Here is a 20162-nt window from a genome sequence, read left to right as displayed (position 1 = left end):
TCTCTCTCTCTCTCAAAATAAACAAACAAACAAAAGTGAAAAAGAAATAAAGGGTATCTCAGAAAAGCAAAAATTAAGGGAATTTGTTGCCAGTGATGTGCCTTGCAAGAAATATTAGAGTTTTTTAGAGAGAAGGAAAATGACATGTCAGAAGCTTGGATCTATATAAAGATAGGAAGAGTACTGTAAAAGCAATAAGTGAAACTAAAATAACGCCTTTCCTTTTTTTTTATTCTTTTTTTTTTAATTTTTTTTTTAACATTTATTTATTTTTGAGATAGAGAGAGAGCATGAACGGGGGAGGGGCAGAGACAGAGGGAGACAAAGAATCGGAAGCAGGCTCCAGGCTCTGGGCCATCAGCCCAGAGCCCGACGCGGGGCTCGAACCCACGGACCGCAAGATCGTGGCCTGAGCTGAAGTCGGACGCTCAACCGACTGAGCCACCCAGGCGCCCCTCCTTTTTTTTATTCTTAATTAAGGTAACAAATAACAGTTTTTTTCAAAATTATGATAGCAACAATATATTTTATTACATATGATTTTATACAATGCTTTTATATAGTAGATGGTGATATACTCTTATGTATAGGTGAAATGAAATTAATACTGGCAATGACACAAGAGATGGGAAAAGGAATTAGGATTATCTTGTTATTATAAAATGTTGGGGAAGGTCATGGAAAAGATATGATCACTGGGTTGACCCATAAGCTGGCACTGTACCATCCAAGGCTCTTACCCCCACCCCTGTCCTTGGAATGTGAATTCCACTTGCCCTTCCCACTCCCAGAGGCTGCTCCAAGAACATAGACAGTGTTGAGGTAGAGATGTGTTGAGAACACCTTCATGGTATGTGTAAGCGAACCTAATCAAGGCCTCCCAATAAACTTTTAAGATTTGGTGGGCAGGTGCAAGAGTCTTCTTGTCTTACTGATGCCCAAGACAAGCCTCATATGTAAGTTCTTTTTGCTTATTAAACCTGCCACCTACCAAAAAAATAAAAAATAAAAAAAAATAATAAAATACATACCTTGGAGTCAGACAAAGTTGAGTTCAAGTTAGTAAGCACTTTGTAGTGCATTGGTGAGGATTAAATGAGATGATCCATATGAACATTTAACACCACATCAGGTATAGAGTAAGCACTCAAATGTTAGTAAGTATATATATATGTATATACATATTTAAAATCCTCATGCTCAGCTTAAAATTGAAACTGGTTACCATTCTTTTTTTTTTCCCTAAAAGGGCATGAAATCATCCTACTCCATTTAGTCCTCATTTAAAATCTGTGGATAAACATGGACTCCTGATTGACTCTCATTTCAAGCTGAATATACAGATCTATCAGGCCTTGGAAATCTAAAAGAGCACTAGTATCTGTGCCTTCTCTTCTTTGTTTACTCATTGCATATATAACATGTGACCCATTCTATCCCCATGGGAACATAGACAAGTTGTCTGTGGGTTTACATTTATTCAACAACTCATGGGGACTGGAGCGCCTGGGTGGCTCAGTTGGTTGAGCATTCAACTCTTGATTTTGGCTCAGGTCATGATCCCAGGGTCACGGGTTTGAGCCCCACATCAGGCTCTGCACTGAGCACGGAGCCTGCTTAAGAGTCTCTTTTTCTCCCTCTGCCTCTCTCCCCTGCTCTTGCTCTCTTCTTCTCTAAAATAAACAACAACAACAACAACTATAACAACAACAACAAATGGGGCTCTGTCTAAGGTAGGCCATTATGTTGCTCCAGACCTTCTGTGTAGCTCACGGACATGTTATTTCAAAGAGAAGATCCCTATTCCTGATTGTTATCTGCTTTGTGGATTAGTCTGAGCAGTTTCTCAGGTGCCCATGGCAGGCTGCATTTTTGTTAGGAAGGATTCACACAGGCAGGGACTGGACCAGATAAACTGTAAAGTTCTTGCTCTGAGGTTCTATAGGGCACACTCTGGCAGCCTCCTCTCCATAACATCTTGTAGTCAGTTGACTCACTATGAAATGATGACATTGTAATCAGATGTTGATCTCCATTACTATTGCCACACTGAGCCAAAGTAATCACTTCTTCCACTGAACTCCTCTAGTGCTTATAGACTATAACACCTTGGCAACAAGCATAGGCTTCCTGATGGTGTTATTTGTCTTCTCATGGAGCTGTCTACTCAACAACTACACCTGATTCCTGATTAACTAAGAGATAACCCAAACTTAACTCATTCAAAAATCAAATTCCTGATTCCTAATCCATATCCCTAATCTACTCTTCCTGTAGTCTTAGCCATTTCAGTAAATGGCAACTTTATTCTTCCAACTGCTAGATCAAAAACCTTAAGGTCATTCTTGACTACTTTCTTTCAGATCTCTAATCCAATCTATCAACTAAACTTGTCAGTTCTACCTTCAAGAACCTGATCTTTCCTTGTCCCCTTCACTGCTTTCTCACTGCTCTGAGCCACCTTCATCTTTCGCCTGGATTACTAGATAACAAAACTCCTAATCAGTCACCCTGCTTCTACTCTTGCCCATCATCAGCCTAATCTACACAGTAGTCTGAGAAATCTTTTTATAAAATAAGTCATGTCATGTCACCCCTCTGTACAAAGTCTTCTACTGGTTTCCCATATCGGATTAAAAGCCAAATAAATCTACAATGACCTATAAGGTCCTGAGTAGTTTGGCCTCCCACTGTTTCTCTGATGTTATCTCCTATCACCCTCCCACTTACTCATTTTGCTCTGACCGCAATGACTTTCTTATAGTTTTTCAGTCACATCAAGCATACTGACACTTCAGGCCTCTGTACTTTCTATTCCTTCTGCCTAAAACATTCCTTCCCAAGATATTTTGCTCTCTGATTTCCTTCAATATCTTCTACAATGTAATCTTATCGGAGAGGCCTTACCTGACCACCTTGTATAAAGTACAAGATTCCACTCCACCCTAACCTGGCCATTGTACTCTCTATTCCCCTTACCCTGGTTTATTTTCTCCATAGCACTTATTGCTACTTGATATATTACACATTTATTTGTTTTAAATTAATTTATCCTGTCCTTCCCCTGATTTATAAACTTCTTGTAGAAAGAAACTGCTATCTTCTTTGTGGTCCGAGCACCTAGTACTGTGTCCTGAACACAGCAAGTGTTCAAATAATGTTTGCTATAATTGGATACAATCATAGCTCTGACTCTTCAGTTTGCACCAGATCCTGGTGTTATACTGGTATTTCATGCTTCTCTTCTAAGGCTCCAAAAGTTCTCTGATTCAAAATATATACCAGTAGGGATGTCTTATGGCATTCTGTGATCAGGTAGATCAAATGATCAGAGTATAGGACTAGTGATTTCATGGTCAGGTGGCTTTGCTGTGTTCTACCATCCTTACTGCAGCCTTCATTCCTAATTCTAGTGAGTTTTTCTAAAGCATTTGGCTATAAGTAGATTCAATCATAGATGGGAAAGAAAAACTCTTTCTATTGCTGGAAAACTAAAGATATAACCTAATGGTCAATAATATTATCATGTAGGAAAGACAGCTATTTGGCAGCATTGTTTTTAAAAATTAAAAAGTCCTGGAGCACCTGGGTGGCTCAGTTGGTTAAGCATCCAACTCTTGATTTTGGCTCAGGTCATGATCTCATCACCATGAGATCGAGCACTGCATTGGGATTTGCAATGTCAGTGCAAAACCTGCTTGGGATTCTCTCTTTCTCTCTCTCTCTCTGCCCCTCCCCAACACACACTTGCACTCTAGCTCTCTCTCTGTCTCCCTCTCTCTCAAAATTAAACAAACACTTTTTAAAAAATAAAAAGTCCTTACCTCAATGAAAAGAACATTTATGAAACTGGTAGCTAAGACAAAAGAAATTACAAGAGGCAAAATTCCAAGAGTAAAAATTTTTTTCTCCAACTTCATCAACTTAAAAAAAAAATAAATCAGGGGCGCCTGGGTGGCTCAGTCGGTTAAGCGTCCGACTTCAGCTCAGGTCACGATCTTGCGGTCCGCGAGTTCGAGCCCCGCGTCGGGCTCTGGGCTGATGGCCCAGAGCCTGGAGCCTGCTTCCGATTCTGTGTCTCCCTCTCTCTCGGCCCCTCCCCCGTTCATGCTGTGTCTCTCTCTGTCTCAAAAATATATAAACGTAAAAAAAAAATTTTTTTTTAATATAAATCAAATAAAAAATATTACTCATTCATATCTTTGATTTTGGTTCTTAATCTAATACAGAAAAAAAATCACAAAATGAAAGGATAAACAAAATAAGGTAACCAGACATAAGAAGTAAGATTATATCACAGCAGACTTTGCCACAGCCAACTACACATAAACAGGAATAGGACAAAGGCACTTCCCTGGGTCCAAGAGAACAAGACCACATTTTATTGCCTACAGGTGCTCTTTGCCAATCCAAAAAAAAAAGTTGGCAGGCTGGTATCAAATAGTGAATACTTCAGAAACAGCATGTTAAAAGGTAGATAATTCATAAAACCCAACAGTATAATTCTAATATGGGTCACTAGGGTGAGGAAAACAAACCACAATCTCCTCACTGGCACAAACCCAAGTCAATTCAAACTAAGTTGTCCTGGGGCACCTGGTTGTTCAGTCAGTTAAGCGTCTGACTTTGACTCAGGTCATGATCTCACTGTCTGTGAGTTCAAGCCCTGCCTCAAGCTCTGTGCTGACAGCTCAGAGCCTGGAGCCTGTTTCAGATTTTGTGTCTCCTTCTCTTTCTGCCCCTCCCCTACTTGCACACGCTCTCTCTGTCTCTCTCTTAAAAATAAACATTAAGGGGCGTCTGGGTGGCTCAGTCGGTTGGGCGGCCGACTTCAGCTCGGGTCATGATCTTGCGGTCCGTGAGTTCAAGCCCCGCGTCAGGCTCTGTGCTGACAGCTCAGAGCCTGGAGCTTGTTTCAGATTCTGTGTCTCCCTCTCTCTGACCCTCCCCCGTTCATGCTCTGTCTCTCTCTGTCTCAAAAATAAATAAACGTTAAAAAAAATTAAAAAAAATAAACATTAAAAATTAAAAAAAAAGAAATCTCAAACTAAGTTGTCCTCTCTTTATTTCTGTACCATCAACAACAACAAAAACCTAATTTTTTCTTTCCCCCATCTCCCTCTTTTTCTCGTTCCTCTTCTATTGGGTTTGTACCACAGACCTATCAATGAGTTTTGGCTCAAATTTTCACTTCGGTGAAAGAAAATTCAGTCATTGTCTACACTACCAGACATAGGCATAAAGTGAAGTGATAGGGTACTTCTAAGGTTATTTCTTAGATTGTACTGAGGCAGCAACATCAGTTTCAAGAGAGCTTAATCATGCTACCTCACCCTAGTACTCATAGCTTTTCTTTCCCTACCCCAATCTGCCTTGGTTTCTGTGACCTGTTCTAGCTCTTCTGTGTAATCATTTTCACATTTCACTGTGAGAACAGTGAGAGAGGGATATCAAATGCATGGCAATGGATTTCTCTCTTTTTCAGAGAAAAAGTGTGAATCCTAACTCAAGGTCTCACAGTAAACTGCTGTGCATCATATCCGTGGCAATAACTTGCTTCTTGAGGATGCGTCCTCCTTCCAACTGACTGCCTATGTTTTATGCTATCAGCTCCTGTGTGACTCCAGTGACACAGACTGGAGTCAGAAAAGCAGACAGAATTCTTCCTACACAGGATGAAGTAATACAAGGAATGCTAAGCAGAAGGATAGAGTGGTAGTTCCTCAGGGATAGGGAACTCCGACAGCCCAGGACAACCAAAAGTCAATCATTTCTTATATCCAGCATAAGGGGAAGAAAAACATTCCACATTTTACTTCTTTTCTTAAATACTTCCCTCTTTATTGGTTCCTGAAGCTTTTAGGAACTAGGATTATTTTGGCCTAAAGGTAAGATTTAGACCTGGTTTGCTACATGAATCTAGACCACTTTAAAGTGAAAGAAGGGAAGACAGAGAGTTATCTTTTTTCTAGGAATGCATTTCAGTCACTCATGATTCTGAGTGAGTATGAATTAGGTTGACTATCCTGTAACATACCTTGGAAAAATCAGAGAAAAATAACTGGATAGCCTTTCCCTGCTCAAAAATAACTAAAATTATTCTCTATCATAATGGGGGAGGGCAAATCTGATATTGGAATCTGTGTGTCATTAGTCATGGTTAAAAAAAAAAAAGGAAGTGGATTCAGAAGCTCTACCTTCCATACTATCTAGGGCTTGCAATGGCAATTTCAGTGAACCAGGCTGACACCTTTCTTTCTCTGCCAAATATCATACCAAATTAATGCCAAATTAAATATCCCAAAATCTCAAAAAATACTGAAAAAATTATACAGACCACCTACCTCATTTAAAAGACATTTAATTATTGCCCAGATAATACCGTGATTGTGAAATTCAAGAAAACAAGTAAACTACAAGAAAACTCCAGATAAAACTGCAAACCTAAACATATATTTGGCCCAGTTCCACTACAGTGACTGAAGGATGAGAGTCAAGCACAGTTCTTTAAGCAATCCTGAACCATCCACCCCCCCTCCTAGAGAGGACAGCATGGTCTTTGAACCCAGACCTCCTGTCCTGGAGTTTCTCCTTCTTAAGGCAAAGAACGACCCTGCTAGAAAAAACGCCTGCGCCAGCTCCAGCTCCACACGTTAGCTGGCCAGTGAGATGGAGCAGCCTGGCTGCCTGTATCCACTCTTTGGAGGTAGATGCAGATGAGAATGATGAAGAGATGTCTGGGCTTCAAGAAACCTTCACATTCGACCCTTTTTCTCTCTCCCTCCTCAGAAGAAGGTCAAGGTAGATAAGCCCAAAATCAAACGGAGAAGTAGACTTGGCAAAGGGGGAAATGGATGTAACAAAATCATCTGGGTATGGTGACTGCCAAGAAACCCCCCTTCCCACTTCTTCCTCTCCGTCCCGCACCCATTAAGGAGTCACCTCTGTCTGGGTCACTGGACTGGCCAAGCAGCCCGGCCAAGCGAGGCTCAAGCCCCATGCAATCGAATTCGGAACTACGAATGAGAATAAAGGGAAGGAAAGGCGACCAGAGGGCCAGAAGGCAGGGCAGGGTCTCCTACTCTAGAGAGAGGCACGAAGCGGAAGGCAGCGCGAGCTGGAAAAAAAAGCTACGACGGAATCCCGACAGAAAGCGAAGCAGGGAGATGCTGGATGGACAGGAATCCGAGCCAGCGAGAGCGAGACAGCGGACAGCGGCGGGCGGAGGCGGGGGCGGGGGCCGGGCGGGTGACTCAGTGAAAGCGGCCAAGGGCGGGCCCGGGGAGACCGCACGGCGCGACGGTGACCGGTCGCCGCGTGCGGGCATCCCCAGGTGGCGCGGCTGCGGGGGGCTCACCGTGTCCTTGGACGAGCCCAGCTTCTTGAGGCCGTCCAGGGGCAGCAGGTCGGCGGAGTCCTTATGAATGAACTGCACGGCTTGCTTCATCCGGCGCTGCTGCCGCAGCGACGCGGCCTCCCGCATGTCCGTTTCCTTGCGGCCGCCCTCGCTGAGGAGCCCTGAGTAAAACATCGCTGAGGCGCCCGCGGCCCGGCGTCCGCGTCGCTCTCGTCTCCCCAGCAGCCCTCAGCCTCGAGCTCCTCCAGCGCCGCGAGAGGCGCGCGCCGAGAGTTTTATAGCCGAGCGTGACGTCACGGGGAGCAGCCAGTGCGCGCGCGAGGGGCGGGGCCAGCGGAGCGCCCCCTCCCTGCTCACGGTTCCCCAGCGTTCGCGGGCCGCTGCGGGTCTCTGAGGCACCGCGTTGAAGGGAAGGACCGGGGACAAGGGGTGACGCTGGCTGAACTGACTCAGAGCGCCGAGGCTCTACCACGGCCGCTTTATCCCACCGCCCTCTCCTGTTGCGGGTGCCCCGCATCCCCTGGACCGGGATAGGGTGTGGGGGCCCCTTGGTGGAGCAGCCTCTCCCACCCCAACCGCTGTAGCCCCGACTGCCGCTCACCTGGCCACGCCGTGGCGGACCCCGGGATCACCGCCAGCTGAGCCATGCCCCAAGTCCCTCCGTCCGCGCCGCTGCTCGGCTTTGCAAATTCCCAACTCCGCGCCCCCTCCAGGAACCCCAACGTCCACAGCGCACTTCAGAGTTGGGATGGCTCAGGATTTCTGCAACTTCAGGTCGGTCCCCGCCCACCAGGCCACGTGACTGGGGAGGGGGCAGCCCCTGCAGGCTGGCTGGAGCCGGCTTTCCGGGGACACCTCCCCCACCCCCCACTCCACCTCCTGGCACCCTCTGTCCATGTACCCGCATCCGCACTTGCGAGCCGGGGGGCGCAGGGCTGGCTGGAAACCTGAGAGCCAGCCTAGGGCTGAGGTGTGGCAATGGCTCCCGCCTCCGCGCTACTGCACAGGAGTGCATGGTGCCCCACACCTGCTCTTCGGAATACCGGGGAGAAAAGCACCCCTAGAGCTCACCGTCGGGAGGGTCTTTCACTCTCCAGCATGCTTCCGAGAGCAATCGGAACTCGGTGTTCTTTGTGAGTCCTTGATACTCTCAAGCCATTCTAAAGAGCCTTTCAGGCATCTGGCTTCTGGCCTCTACCTTGCGACTTAAGACAAACCACACTTCCACCCTGGAAACCACCGCCACTACCCTCTCCCACCTTGTCTGACAGGAGCAGATACGAAGCAGAAAGATCAGCTCTAGGAAGAGAACCAACAAAAGTAACAATAACGACATTAACTGAGCTTTTACTGTGTGTCAGGTGCTGGCATAAATACTTAAAATGCGGTATTTCATGAAATCCTGGTAACAGCTTATGAGATAGTATTACCTATTATTTCCATTTTACAAGCAAATGCCGGAGACCTCCTAACTGCTCTCCTGAATGTTCTTTGATTCTCTTCTAATCCATTGTTCTTTGCTGCCAGAGTAAACCTTTCAAACTACAAGTGTGTTAATCTCACCTCTCTGTTTAAAGCACCACAAAAAACTGTCTATTGCTCTTAAGACCCACATTCTTGCATGGTCTGTCCCCACTTGGGTCTCCAATCTGCACTTCTTCTGCCTCCTGAGCCTTCTTCCCGTTCCTTGGAGGAGCCATTCTCCTTGCCACATGGCCTACCCTTGAATATCCTGTTCTCTCTGCATGGAATGTCTCTTCTACCCTGTTCAGCAAACAGACCTCAGCTCCATTATCATTTCTTTAGGAAAGCCTTCTCTCAATTCCCAGAGTGGGTGAATTTTCCCTAATTATATGCTCTACATCTCTTCTGGACTTTTCTTGTGTGTGTATGTGGTAGTAGTGGGCATCTTATTGGTTGTTTGATTAATATTTATCTTCTTTACTAAGCTCTAAGAAAGGCAACTGAGTCTATTTTTTTGCTTACCATTAAATCCCTAGCACAGCACATACAAGGTGCTCAATAAATACTAGTGTAAGTCAATAAATACTAGTGTAAGTATGGCAAGAAGTCAAGGTATTGCCCAAGGAAGGCAAGTGGCACAGCTGGGAAAGACTGTCTGCCCCCAGAACATGTGCTGGACTTCCCAGACCTGGAAGGACTGGGTTTCAACTCATGAACCTGCTTCTTACCTTCCATTCCTGTCTTCAACACTTGTCCTAGATTCACAGCTCACAGCCTGCTTGTGGGAAAAGAAATCCAGAAGTCCGGAAGGCTACTCACCTGGCTTCAAGAAAGCCCCTGCCCCCTAGCCCCATTCATCAAGGGCAGGATCTCTTGGAGGGAGAGGCAAAAAGGAGGTGGGATTGCAGCTCACCTTCCAGTCCTTTGGTATGCTTCCAGCAGTGAACAACAGTGGCTGCCCTGGCCCCTTCTGTCCTGTTGCCTGGATTCCTGCCTGGTCACTCCTCCAGGCATGAATCACCCAGGGAACAGTGAAAGACAGCCTTGCCTTGTCTCTCTAGGACAGGTACCTCTGACTGGGCAATGCATCAAGGCAGGTCCAACAGTGAGGGCCCCTGGGGCTTAAGCTGGGACAGCTACTTTCCTCTGGGAGGAAGCCAGGCAGGCAGATTCCAGCTACCACTCCTTAGGCAACTAACTCAGTCTTGCAGCCCTTTTGCTGAGGATGGCCCGGTGGAAGTAAGGGGCTCCTTTTATAGCAAGATTCCCTGCTCCCCCTCTGGGAACACCAGGAAGCTGAATGTCTCTGATTGAACTGGAATTTGTCCATATCAAGTGTTGCTGAAAACTAAACAGGACTTTGGCTGGAGCTAGGGATCTTTTTATGAATGCAGAGCTCTTTGCTGTAATGGGATTTGTGTTCTGCAATTGGATCTGTGGCCAAACCACAATTGGTCCCCTTATCTCTTAGAGATCATCCTCAGCCAGACTGATAGCATCACTTCACTTAAGCATGGGTCAGTGTAGTGAGGCTAGCCTGCACATACACTATGAGTTTCTGCAAATTGCAGCCTGGCTGCTCTGTTTGAGGAGTATCATCCCTGGTAAGTTTATCCAGTTTTCCCAAATGACTATGAGAAAGTCACTTCCTGCCTCTAAGCCTCAGTTTCCTTATCTGTAAGATTGCATATAAAATTAACCTTTGTGAACTCTGGAGGGCTTTACCGACAGAAAAGATCATTAATTCTCCATATAACCAACCTTCCCTGCCCTATTGGCCCGTCTTGGAAGAAGTATAATGTAATTCTTAAAAACAACTAGGCTTGAGGGGCACCTGGGTGGCTCAGTCGGTTGAGCGTCCTACTTTAGCTCAGGTCATGATCGTATACAGTTCGTGGGTTCAAGCCCCGCATTGGGCTCTGTGCTGACAGCTTGGAGCCTGGAGCCTGTTTTGGATTCTGTATCTCCCTCTCTCTCTCTTTGCCCCTCCCCTGCTCATGCTCTATCTCTCTCACTCTCAAAAATAAATAAACATTACAAAAAATTTTAAAAACAACTAGGCTTGAATCCCTGCTCTGCCACTTACCAGCTATATGACTAGTAAGTTACTTCATCACTGTGTTTTAGTTCCTCATCTAGAAAGCAATGCCAGTAACATCTCTGTCTCAGGGCTGCTGTGAGGATTAAATAAAATAATACACATAACACATTGTGGCACAGAGTAAAGGCTCAGCAGAAGGTAGCTACCATAGTTGTCACTTGAGACAGACTCAGGAAAACCCATAGGTTGCTAAGTCTCAGAGTGGGCCCTGACCTATGCCTGCTCCAAGCCTTTCTATAAAGCTCCAGGCAATGCAATTTGGACCTACGCATCTTATACCTTCTCTGGAGCCAAGGCCTCCTGAGGCAGGGGCTGGCCAGCTCTCTTCCTGTCCATGGTGCCTCTGAATTTACCATTCATATGGTTCTGTACTAAAGTTCCCTGCATCTTGCCTTGGCTATTGTAGAGGATTAGTCCTTGAAAAGTGTATTAGACAAATTGATGCTGTTTCAATCAGGATTTTATTTGTGTTGTTCTTATTATAAGTGACAGAAGCCCTACTGAAAATTTCTTAAACAAAAGTGTAAACCTTTGGGTCCTCTTATTTAAAAGTGCAGGGACTCGAATAGCCAAAGTAATTTTGAAGAAGAAGACCAAAGCAGGAGGCATCACAATCCCAGACTTTAGCCTCTACTACAAAGCTGTAATCATCAAAACAGCATGGTATTGGCACAAAAACAGACACATAGACCAATGGAATAGAATAGAAACCCCAGAACTAGACCCACAAACGTATGGCCAACTAATCTTTGACAAAGCAGGAAAGAACATCCAATGGAAAAAAGACAGTCTCTTTAACAAATGGTGCTGGGAGAACTGGACAGCAACATGCAGAAGGTTGAAACTAGACCACTTTCTCACACCATTCACAAAAATAAATTCAAAATGGATAAAGGACCTGAATGTGAGACAGGAAACCATCAAAACCCTAGAGGAGAAAGCAGGAAAAGACCTCTCTGACCTCAGCCGTAGCAATCTCTTACTCAACACATCCCCAAAGGCAAGGAATTAAAAGCAAAAGTGAATTACTGGGACCTTATGAAGATAAAACGCTTCTGCACAGCAAAGGAAACAACCAACAAAACTAAAAGGCAACCAACGGAATGGGAAAAGATATTTGCAAATGACATATTGGACAAAGGGCTAGTATCCAAAATCTATAAAGAGCTCACCAAACTCCACACCCGAAAAACAAATAACGCAGTGAAGAAATGGGCAGAAAACATGAATAGACACTTCTCTAAAGAAGACATCCGGATGGCCAACAGGCACATGAAAAGATGTTCAACGTTGCTCCTTATCAGGGAAATACAAATCAAAACCACACTCAGATATCACCTCACGCCAGTCAGAGTGGCCAAAATGAACAAATCAGGAGACTATAGATGCTGGAGAGGATGTGGAGAAACGGGAACCCTCTTGCACTGTTGGTGGGAATGCAAATTGGTGCAGCCCCTCTGGAAAGCAGTGTGGAGGTTCCTCAGAAAATTAAAAATAGACCTACCCTATGACCCAGCAATAGCACTGCTAGGAATTTACCCAAGGGATACAGGAGTACTGATGCATAGGGGCACGTGTACCCCAATGTTTATAGCAGCACTCTCAACAATAGCCAAATTATGGAAAGAGCCTAAATGTCCATCAACTGATGAATGGATAAAGAAATTGTAGTTTATATACACAATGGAATACTACGTGGCAATGAGAAAGAATGAAATATGGCCTTTTGTAGCAACGTGGATGGAACTGGAGAGTGTTATGCTAAGTGAAATAAGCCATACAGAGAAAGACAAATACCATATGTTTTCACTCTTATGTGGATCCTGAGAAACTTAACAGAAACCCATGGGGGAGGGGAAGGAAAAAAAAAAAGAGGTTAGAGTAGGAGAGAGCCAAAGCATAAGAGACTCTTAAAAACTGAGAACAAACTGAGGGTTGATGGGGGGTGGGAGGGAGGGGAGGGTGGGTGATGGGTATTGAGGAGGGCACCTTTTGGGATGAGCACTGGGTGTTGTATGGAAACCAATTTGACAATAAACTTCATATATTAAATAAATAAATAAATAAATAAATAAATAAATAAATAAAAGTGCAGGGACTTCAGGCATGGCTGGATCCAAGGGCTCAAATGACATTACCACTCTAGGCACTGAGGTGATGCCACCATAGGTAGGCTCTCCCTGTCTTGTGACTCTCAGCAGCTCCCAGTTTATAATCTGTTCTCCCAGCACTCCTCCTTTGAGTCTTCAGCTAATAGGAAGACCTTTGAGAATGGGGTATAGAAGGAGTGCTGGGGCCAGGAGACCAGAAAAGTAAATGAGAAGAGTAGAGGAGAAAGTGGAGATTTCTAAAGAGTTTTTATCCCCCTCTTTCCCACCTATGCATATTTTGCTCTGACTTTGCCCTTGGGCACCCCTGGAAGTAATGGCCACTGCCCAGAACCCCCTTTGCTCACCACCTCCATCCTTATAGCTGCAGAGTCTGCTTTCTCCTCTGGCGCCCTCCACCCCACCCCAACTCCCTCTGTCAGGAAGATTCTTCAAACACCTGTCCACTGCAGGTACCATATGTGTGCCAGGATCTCTGGCTACACAGAACCCATGACTTGGCACACAGCCCCAAAGATTATGTCTACTTTGGCAGGTTAAAGCAAAGATGAGATATTTCTGTCTTCTTCCTTCGGAGTGATTCCCAGCATCACCGTAGCCTCATAGAAACAGGGCTGATGGCAGCCCTGCTGGTGTTTTCCAAAGTTGGCTAGGTCTTTTGGATTCATTCCTGTTAGCAATGATTTTGTTTCATTTCCTGGGATAAGGACAGGCTGTGACCTCAAATCAGACAGCAAAGAGGAGAGAAGGAGGGGGAAAAAAATCTCAGTATCTGAAGCAAGAATTTCTGGGGGAAAGAGGGGAATCTAGGCTTGGCTCCAAATCTGGCTCTGCCTCCTGCTCACTGTGGAACCTTGGCCAAATTACTGCAGCTCTCTGAGCCTCAGTTTACCCATCTGGCAGGGCTCTGTGTGGTTTAGATAAAATAACATGTAAAGCACAGGGCCCAGCACAAAGTGAGCCCTCAATAAATATGAGTCCTCTTTCCCTCTCATTCCCCTCTCCAGGACTGCAGAGAACTTGGAGAAAGATCAGCCCTCCAGAGGCCAGTAGAGAGCTCTTCAGTCTGGAAACAGACCTCTGAAGATGGCAAGCCTCTCAGAATGCAGCCTAGGCCTGACCTGCCTGCTCCCAGCCGAGGGCAAGAAAGCTGCAGGGCAGCTCACTCTGGTTACCTCCGCCTGCCTCAGGCACACAGAGGCTCTACTGCTTTCCCCACGGTAGCTAAAAAAATTCCTTGGGTGTGACAGCAAGAGGCCAGTGGCCCTTGCTGAGCAAGTCCAAGGCCAAATGGGGCAAATAGTATAGGAGACACAAAGCGCCCTATGGAACATGTATAGGCACTTGGGTGTGCAGACATCTACACACCACACACACATACTCATACAATATTTACTCTGACCTATTTTCACACAGCTCTGCACGGCCCATAGAGAAAAGTCATTTGTGGTTATTTGTAAATGATTTCAAACTTACAAAAAGTTGCAAAAATAAAAACAGTCTAAAGAACAGCTCTATATCCTTTAACCAGATTATTAACATTTTACTCCATTTGCTGTATCATTTGCTTTTCCCCAACATACATAACACACTTTTTTTCTGAACCATTTGAGTATGAGTTACCTATATTATCACCCTTTACCACTAATATTTCATTGTGTATTTTCTAAGAATAGGGATTTTTCTCTTATGTAACCACAGTATAGATATAAACTTCTTGAATTTACATGGATATAACATTTTTATCTAACCTACTGTTCATATTCCAGTTTTCCATTGATCCAATAATGTTCTTTGTGACATATTCCTCCAATATAGGACCCAGGCTAGGGTCAGGTATTGTATTTGGTTGCTGTGTTTCTTTAGCCTCCTTTTGTCTGGAATAGTTCCAAAGCTTTGTCTTTTATGACATTGACATTTTTGAAGAATTCAGTCTTCCATATTATACAAAAAAAATATTTTATAGAGATATAACCTTTTGAGGAACAGACTTTTCCAAAGTGGCTACACTATTTTACATCCCTACCAGCAGTGTATGAGAATTCCAATGTCTCCACATCCTCAACAACACTTGTTATTATCTGACCCTTTAATTGTAGCTATCTTAGTGGGTGTGAGATGGTGTCTTATTGTGGTTTTGATTTGCATTCCCCTAATGGCTGATGATGGCAAACATCTTTTCATGTGCTTATTGGCCATTTATTTATCTTCTTTAGAAAAATACCTGTTCAGATCCTTTGCTCATTTTTGTTATTTGCCTTTTTATGATTGAGCTGTAAGAGTTCTTTATATATTCTAGCTACAAGACCTTTGTTAGATATATGATTTGTAAACATTTTTCCCCATTCTATGAGTTGCCTTTTCACTTTCTTGATGGTATTTTTTTAAATGCAAAAGTTTTAAATTTCATTGGTGTACAAGTTGTTTTTCAACTCCTCTCCCTTTTTAAAAATAGAGTATTCTTCATTTTGTTTGTATCTGAAATTTCTTTGTATTGACATTGAGGCTTTGCATTCTTGGCCTGAGTACTGTATAGGTGATGGTATGTTCTTTCAGGGGATGTGGAGCCATGTGATGTCCTTATGCCTTTTACTGGAGATGATAATTCTGAACATCTGATCAAGGTATTGCCTGATACCAAGGTATGCCTGATCAAGGTATTGCTCTTCTGTATAATTACTAGATTTTTTTTGTCCCCCACTCATGACTTTTTAAAAGATGAAATTCTCTCTTTTCCAGGTTGTCTATACTCCATCAGCACATTTGAGTTCGGTGCTCTCCCAGGCACGTGCTGCATGGTGGTCACACCCACGTTGGCCAGGCCTGTGTCCTCATGTCTCATCAGGGACTTTGTCCTGCTGATCGTGAGGGCTCATACAGATTCCTCACTCTTTCTTTTTGGGCCCCGAGTTCACATCCTGGCCTAGTGAGTCTCTTTGTAGGCTTGATTTGCCTACAACCCTGATTACTGCCTCTCTGGAGTTAGAAGTTGGACTTTGCCATGTTGGTAACATCAAATTCGAGATAGACATTTCTGGAGAATGTGTTATCCTGGACTCAGCAAGAGGTACTGACGTCCTCACATATCAGGGGCTGAAGACTGGAAGTAAGGAAAGATGAAGGATAGACAGGCCTCTGTGCGGTGTGCTGTTCCTGACGTGAGAGCAGTCTGAGGAGATTGGACAAGTCCATTTCACTTTCCCTGCTCAGGAAGATAAGGGTTTTCAGAGGTCTTGTGTGAGAACTGAAGTCAGGCATTCTGGCCTTTCTTTCCTGCTTCAAGCTCTAATTCTGTTCCTAGAACGCATCCCACTACAAAGCCTGTGACTAAAGGACTTTGTGTTTCAGTGAGATGGGAGAAACCAGCACAGTGTGAACCCATTTAAAAATAGATTTGGGATTTAGGCTGACCCATGGGGTGGTTGGAAGGCCCAGCACACCCTCCAGTAGGTGACCAATGGCGGACACCTCCCGCCATCGCATCTCCTGAGGTGGGCACATCTGCTGGCCAGAGATTTGCTTGTGGACTCACCTGAGTCCTCTTTCCCATGGTGCTGACATGGCTGGAGCTCCAGGGCCCTGGCTCCCCTGACTACTCACTGAGCTAAGTTAAGTGTCTCCTGGCTCTGGGAGGTGCTCTGAGCTCTGATTGCTACACCCCATCCTCTTTCCTATTATTGTTTCCTGCCTTGTCTTCTGAATGTTCAAATAAACCCAGCAGATGTTAAAAAAAAAAAAAAGTATCTTGGATTTAACTTCTCAAGTCTTCAGAAGTGGGAAATAATGGTGATGATAATAGTTAACATTTACTGAGCCCTTCCTACATTCCAGGCAGTATTCCAAGAGTTTTCCATGAGGAACTCATTTAATTCTCACAACAACCCTATCCAGTCAGTGTACATACCATATGAGGAAACTGAGGCACAGAGAAGTAAAGTGACTTGTGCAAGGTCACACAACTATTAAGTGGCAGAACTGGGATACCAATCCAGGTACTGCAGAGGACATAATAGGAGTCCTGGAGGAAATGAGCATTAGGAAACACTCTTAGAGAAACCTTTCACTAAGATAAACAGAGAGAATGCATTCATAAAGAGAACATTGGGAATTCTGGGAGGGGGGATATTGGATGACTGATGCTGTTTGAGTCACATCAGTTCCTTACTGGAAGTCCTCAGTAAGGGTTTACCAGGCAGGCCTCTGATACCTGCATCCACATCACCTAAAATTCCTGCTTGGGTACCTTTGTGTCTGCTGAAAGCTCCCTTCTTCAAGCCAGGTCACCTGGATCTAATATTGGTATTCTGGACACACATTCTTGCTTTGTCACCATTACCATCCTGCTATATCATCCAGTTTTATATGATGGACAGATATCATGCACATGCAGCTGCATTGGCAGTGTGTGAAAATGACCAGTTTGTGGTCACACAGTGAGTTACCCACAAGGCTGCGGAGGGCTGAGCACAGAAGACCTGGCCAGGGTTTACCACAAGCTCACACTCTTGATGAGTGTTTACCACAAGCCACACTATCTTGATGTTACACATTGCTGGGCTCTGTCCTCCCTGGGGCATTAGTTTCATTTCCTGCTCAGCAGCTATTAATTTTTCTTTAATCACAAAGTGTGTATAATAAGGCAAAGCCAGGGGCACCTGGGTGGCTCAGTTGGTTTAGTATCTGACTTCCGCTCAGGTCATGATCTCCTGGTTCGTGGGTTCAAGCCCCACATTGGGCTCTGTGCTGACAGCTTGGAGCCTGGAGCCTGCTTTGGATTCTGTGTGTCTTTCTCTCTCTGCCCCTCCCCTGCTCATGCTCTGCCTCTCTCTCTCTCTCTCTCTCTCTCTCTCTCTCTCTCTCAAGAATAAACACTTTTTTAATTAAAAAAAAAAAAATAAGGCAAAGCCAGCACCAAAGCCCATTTGAGGTAGGTTTGTATTTCTGCTTTTTGCACTGTGTAGGGAAAAGACAGAAAACTCCAAACTGTGCTTCAAAGTTATCCTTCAGTCCTAGTGTAGACTATAGGATCAGAGGACAGTCCAAGGTCAGGGGTATGGTAGCTCCCGGAACTACATGTGCTAAAAGATTTCACAAGATTACAATATGGGGATTCTCCCCCCTCATTCTTTCAACTCCTTTTCCCTCCTGTCTCAGCAGTATATATCCAACCTAGCATGGTGCCTAGACCATAACAATGAATGAATGAATGAATGAATGAGGGGTGTGTGTGTGTGTGTGTGTGTTTGGATGTGATTCAGAGCACTGTTGACAGTTTGAAAAGACCCAACTCAATGACTTCCCACCTGGTCATTAGTCATTAGGCCAGGCAGAGAGAAGGAAAAGATCTAAACAGATACATTCTGAGGGCTGTATTAAACAACATGCAATCAGTCACAGCCCTGGTCCACAACATCTCACTGGTAACATTTTGCCTTGAATTGTGGCCATTTAAACTCCAAAGCAGGGGGGTGAATGAGACACTGATCTATTCCATTTTACAACCACTAGGTGGTGCCTGCTCTAGAAATTACAAAATGGCTTGTTCACAACTTGGAGCTCTGGTCAGCCTGGCATGAGATGAAATGACAAGTGCTTGCTGGGTGCGTAGGGGAACTTGCCAGGGCCAGCACTGCCATGGTAGGCTTCAGGAGCGAGTGCCCTGGGAGAGGCTTGGATTCATGACTCCAACGATGAGCTCACCCTATCTAAAATAGCAACTCCCTCTCACCACCTATTCATCTTCTACCATTTTACCCTTCTTTATTTCCTTTAAACAGTTACCACACTTGACTTTGCTATTTATATTTATTTATTTTCTGTCTCTCTCCATTAGAATATAAACACAAAAGCAATGACTTTATTTTGCTCACTACAGCACACCAGCTCCTACAGTACTTAGTGCTTAGTAAGTGTGCAAGAAATATGTTGGATAAATGAATAAATGAGTGAACACATAACAAATAATTATTAGTAACTCATATCTGTAGTAGCATTCCCCTAATGAGATACTCTGAAAACCAAATAATGCTAAGTTACTGTCATTATTTGCAGTAGGTGAATTTGTGACCTTTTATTCAGCTTTTAAAGCAGCCTCCCTGAGAATTAGAGTGGTTTCACTTTCTAAATCTATAATTCTATTTTGATCCTACTGTGTTCTCTGGAAAGTGATCCCCGCTGAGTAGTTAGGTCTTTGTGACTGTCTATCACAGGAACAGCCTTGCTGGGCCATCAGGTCCTTGAGGATGGTCTCCTGCAAGCCAATCAGGACTACCTGAAGGGAGAAGGAAGCAGGGAACCACACATACTCAGGAAACCCAAGCTGGGTTCACAGTCCCCTGGAGTAGAAGATGCCACAGAAAGGAAGCCTCACCAAGGCTTCTCACTTCCTATGGATGGGCCCCTAGTGGCCACACGTAGGGCCTGGATTCCGAGGATGGCTTGCCAAGCAAGGAGGCCATAGATAACAAACCTCCCTGAACTTGGTGAGGAAACTGCTTTACTCCTCATCTAATCCATTTGCCTCCCAAATACCGGCTAAGAGTGATATAGGCTTGGGTAAGGCTCTCAGGACTCACCCTGCTGTGTGAAAGGAAGCAGAGATGCTGACATCCCTAGGAGGAGGCATCCCTTCTGCACTGAAGAGAGGATAGAGGCTGGGCTTGGTGTGGGTGCACTTCCCCAGCACACGGGCCCACCCACTAAAGCAGCCTGCAGCAACAGCCCTGATGCTCTCCCCACAAAGATCTGCCTGAGGGCAAGTGAGTCCTTGCTTTGTGCTGTGCAGCCACAATCCCAGATTACCACATGACAATTTTAAAATCACCTGCAAACCTAAATCCAGTGAATGCCTACAGACAACACATTTAACAGCTCAGAGAATGATTCAGAGGAAGCAATTTTCCACAGTGAAGATAATCATCTGGTAGTGTGAAAAGGCAAACACTCTTTTATTAGCACTGGAAACTCAAGGGAAACGTTGCTAAATCCACAAATGCAGCACTAAAGTAAATGGTTCAAGAACAATATCCACAGCTGGAAGGAAGGTCTTGTACAGATTTCACTTCCACTCAGTGTCCTCCCACAGAAAGAGCTCTCTTGGAGGGCAGGGGAAACAGCTCTGACCTCTTCCTGT

At 44.7% G+C, this 20162-nt stretch overlaps 1 protein-coding gene and 1 long non-coding RNA gene across 2 annotated transcripts in view; one reads left to right on the top strand and one right to left on the bottom strand.

The window, feature by feature from the left end:
* The window catches only part of NRIP3 (nuclear receptor interacting protein 3), a 31367-nt gene extending 23764 nt beyond the window's left edge, over nucleotides 1-7603 (bottom strand). Inside the window, exon 1 of the mRNA XM_049650403.1 lies at nucleotides 7358-7603. Coding sequence (XP_049506360.1) covers nucleotides 7358-7531 — 174 coding nt within the window. The 5' untranslated portion in view covers nucleotides 7532-7603. The remainder of the gene's footprint in view (nucleotides 1-7357) is intronic.
* Nucleotides 7604-7675: 72 nt separating this feature from the next.
* LOC125936384 (uncharacterized) lies at nucleotides 7676-16832 on the top strand. The gene is made up of 3 exons (XR_007462008.1): nucleotides 7676-8131; nucleotides 14038-15654; nucleotides 15770-16832. It is a non-coding gene; the product is annotated as an uncharacterized LOC125936384 (long non-coding RNA).
* The last annotated feature ends 3330 nt before the right edge of the window (nucleotides 16833-20162 follow it).

Source organism: Panthera uncia, chromosome D1 (assembly GCF_023721935.1).
Source record: "Panthera uncia isolate 11264 chromosome D1, Puncia_PCG_1.0, whole genome shotgun sequence".
NCBI classification, from domain to species: domain Eukaryota; kingdom Metazoa; phylum Chordata; class Mammalia; order Carnivora; family Felidae; genus Panthera; species Panthera uncia.
Note: the sequence above shows the minus strand (reverse complement) of the source record. Positions and strands in the feature narration are given on the sequence as shown.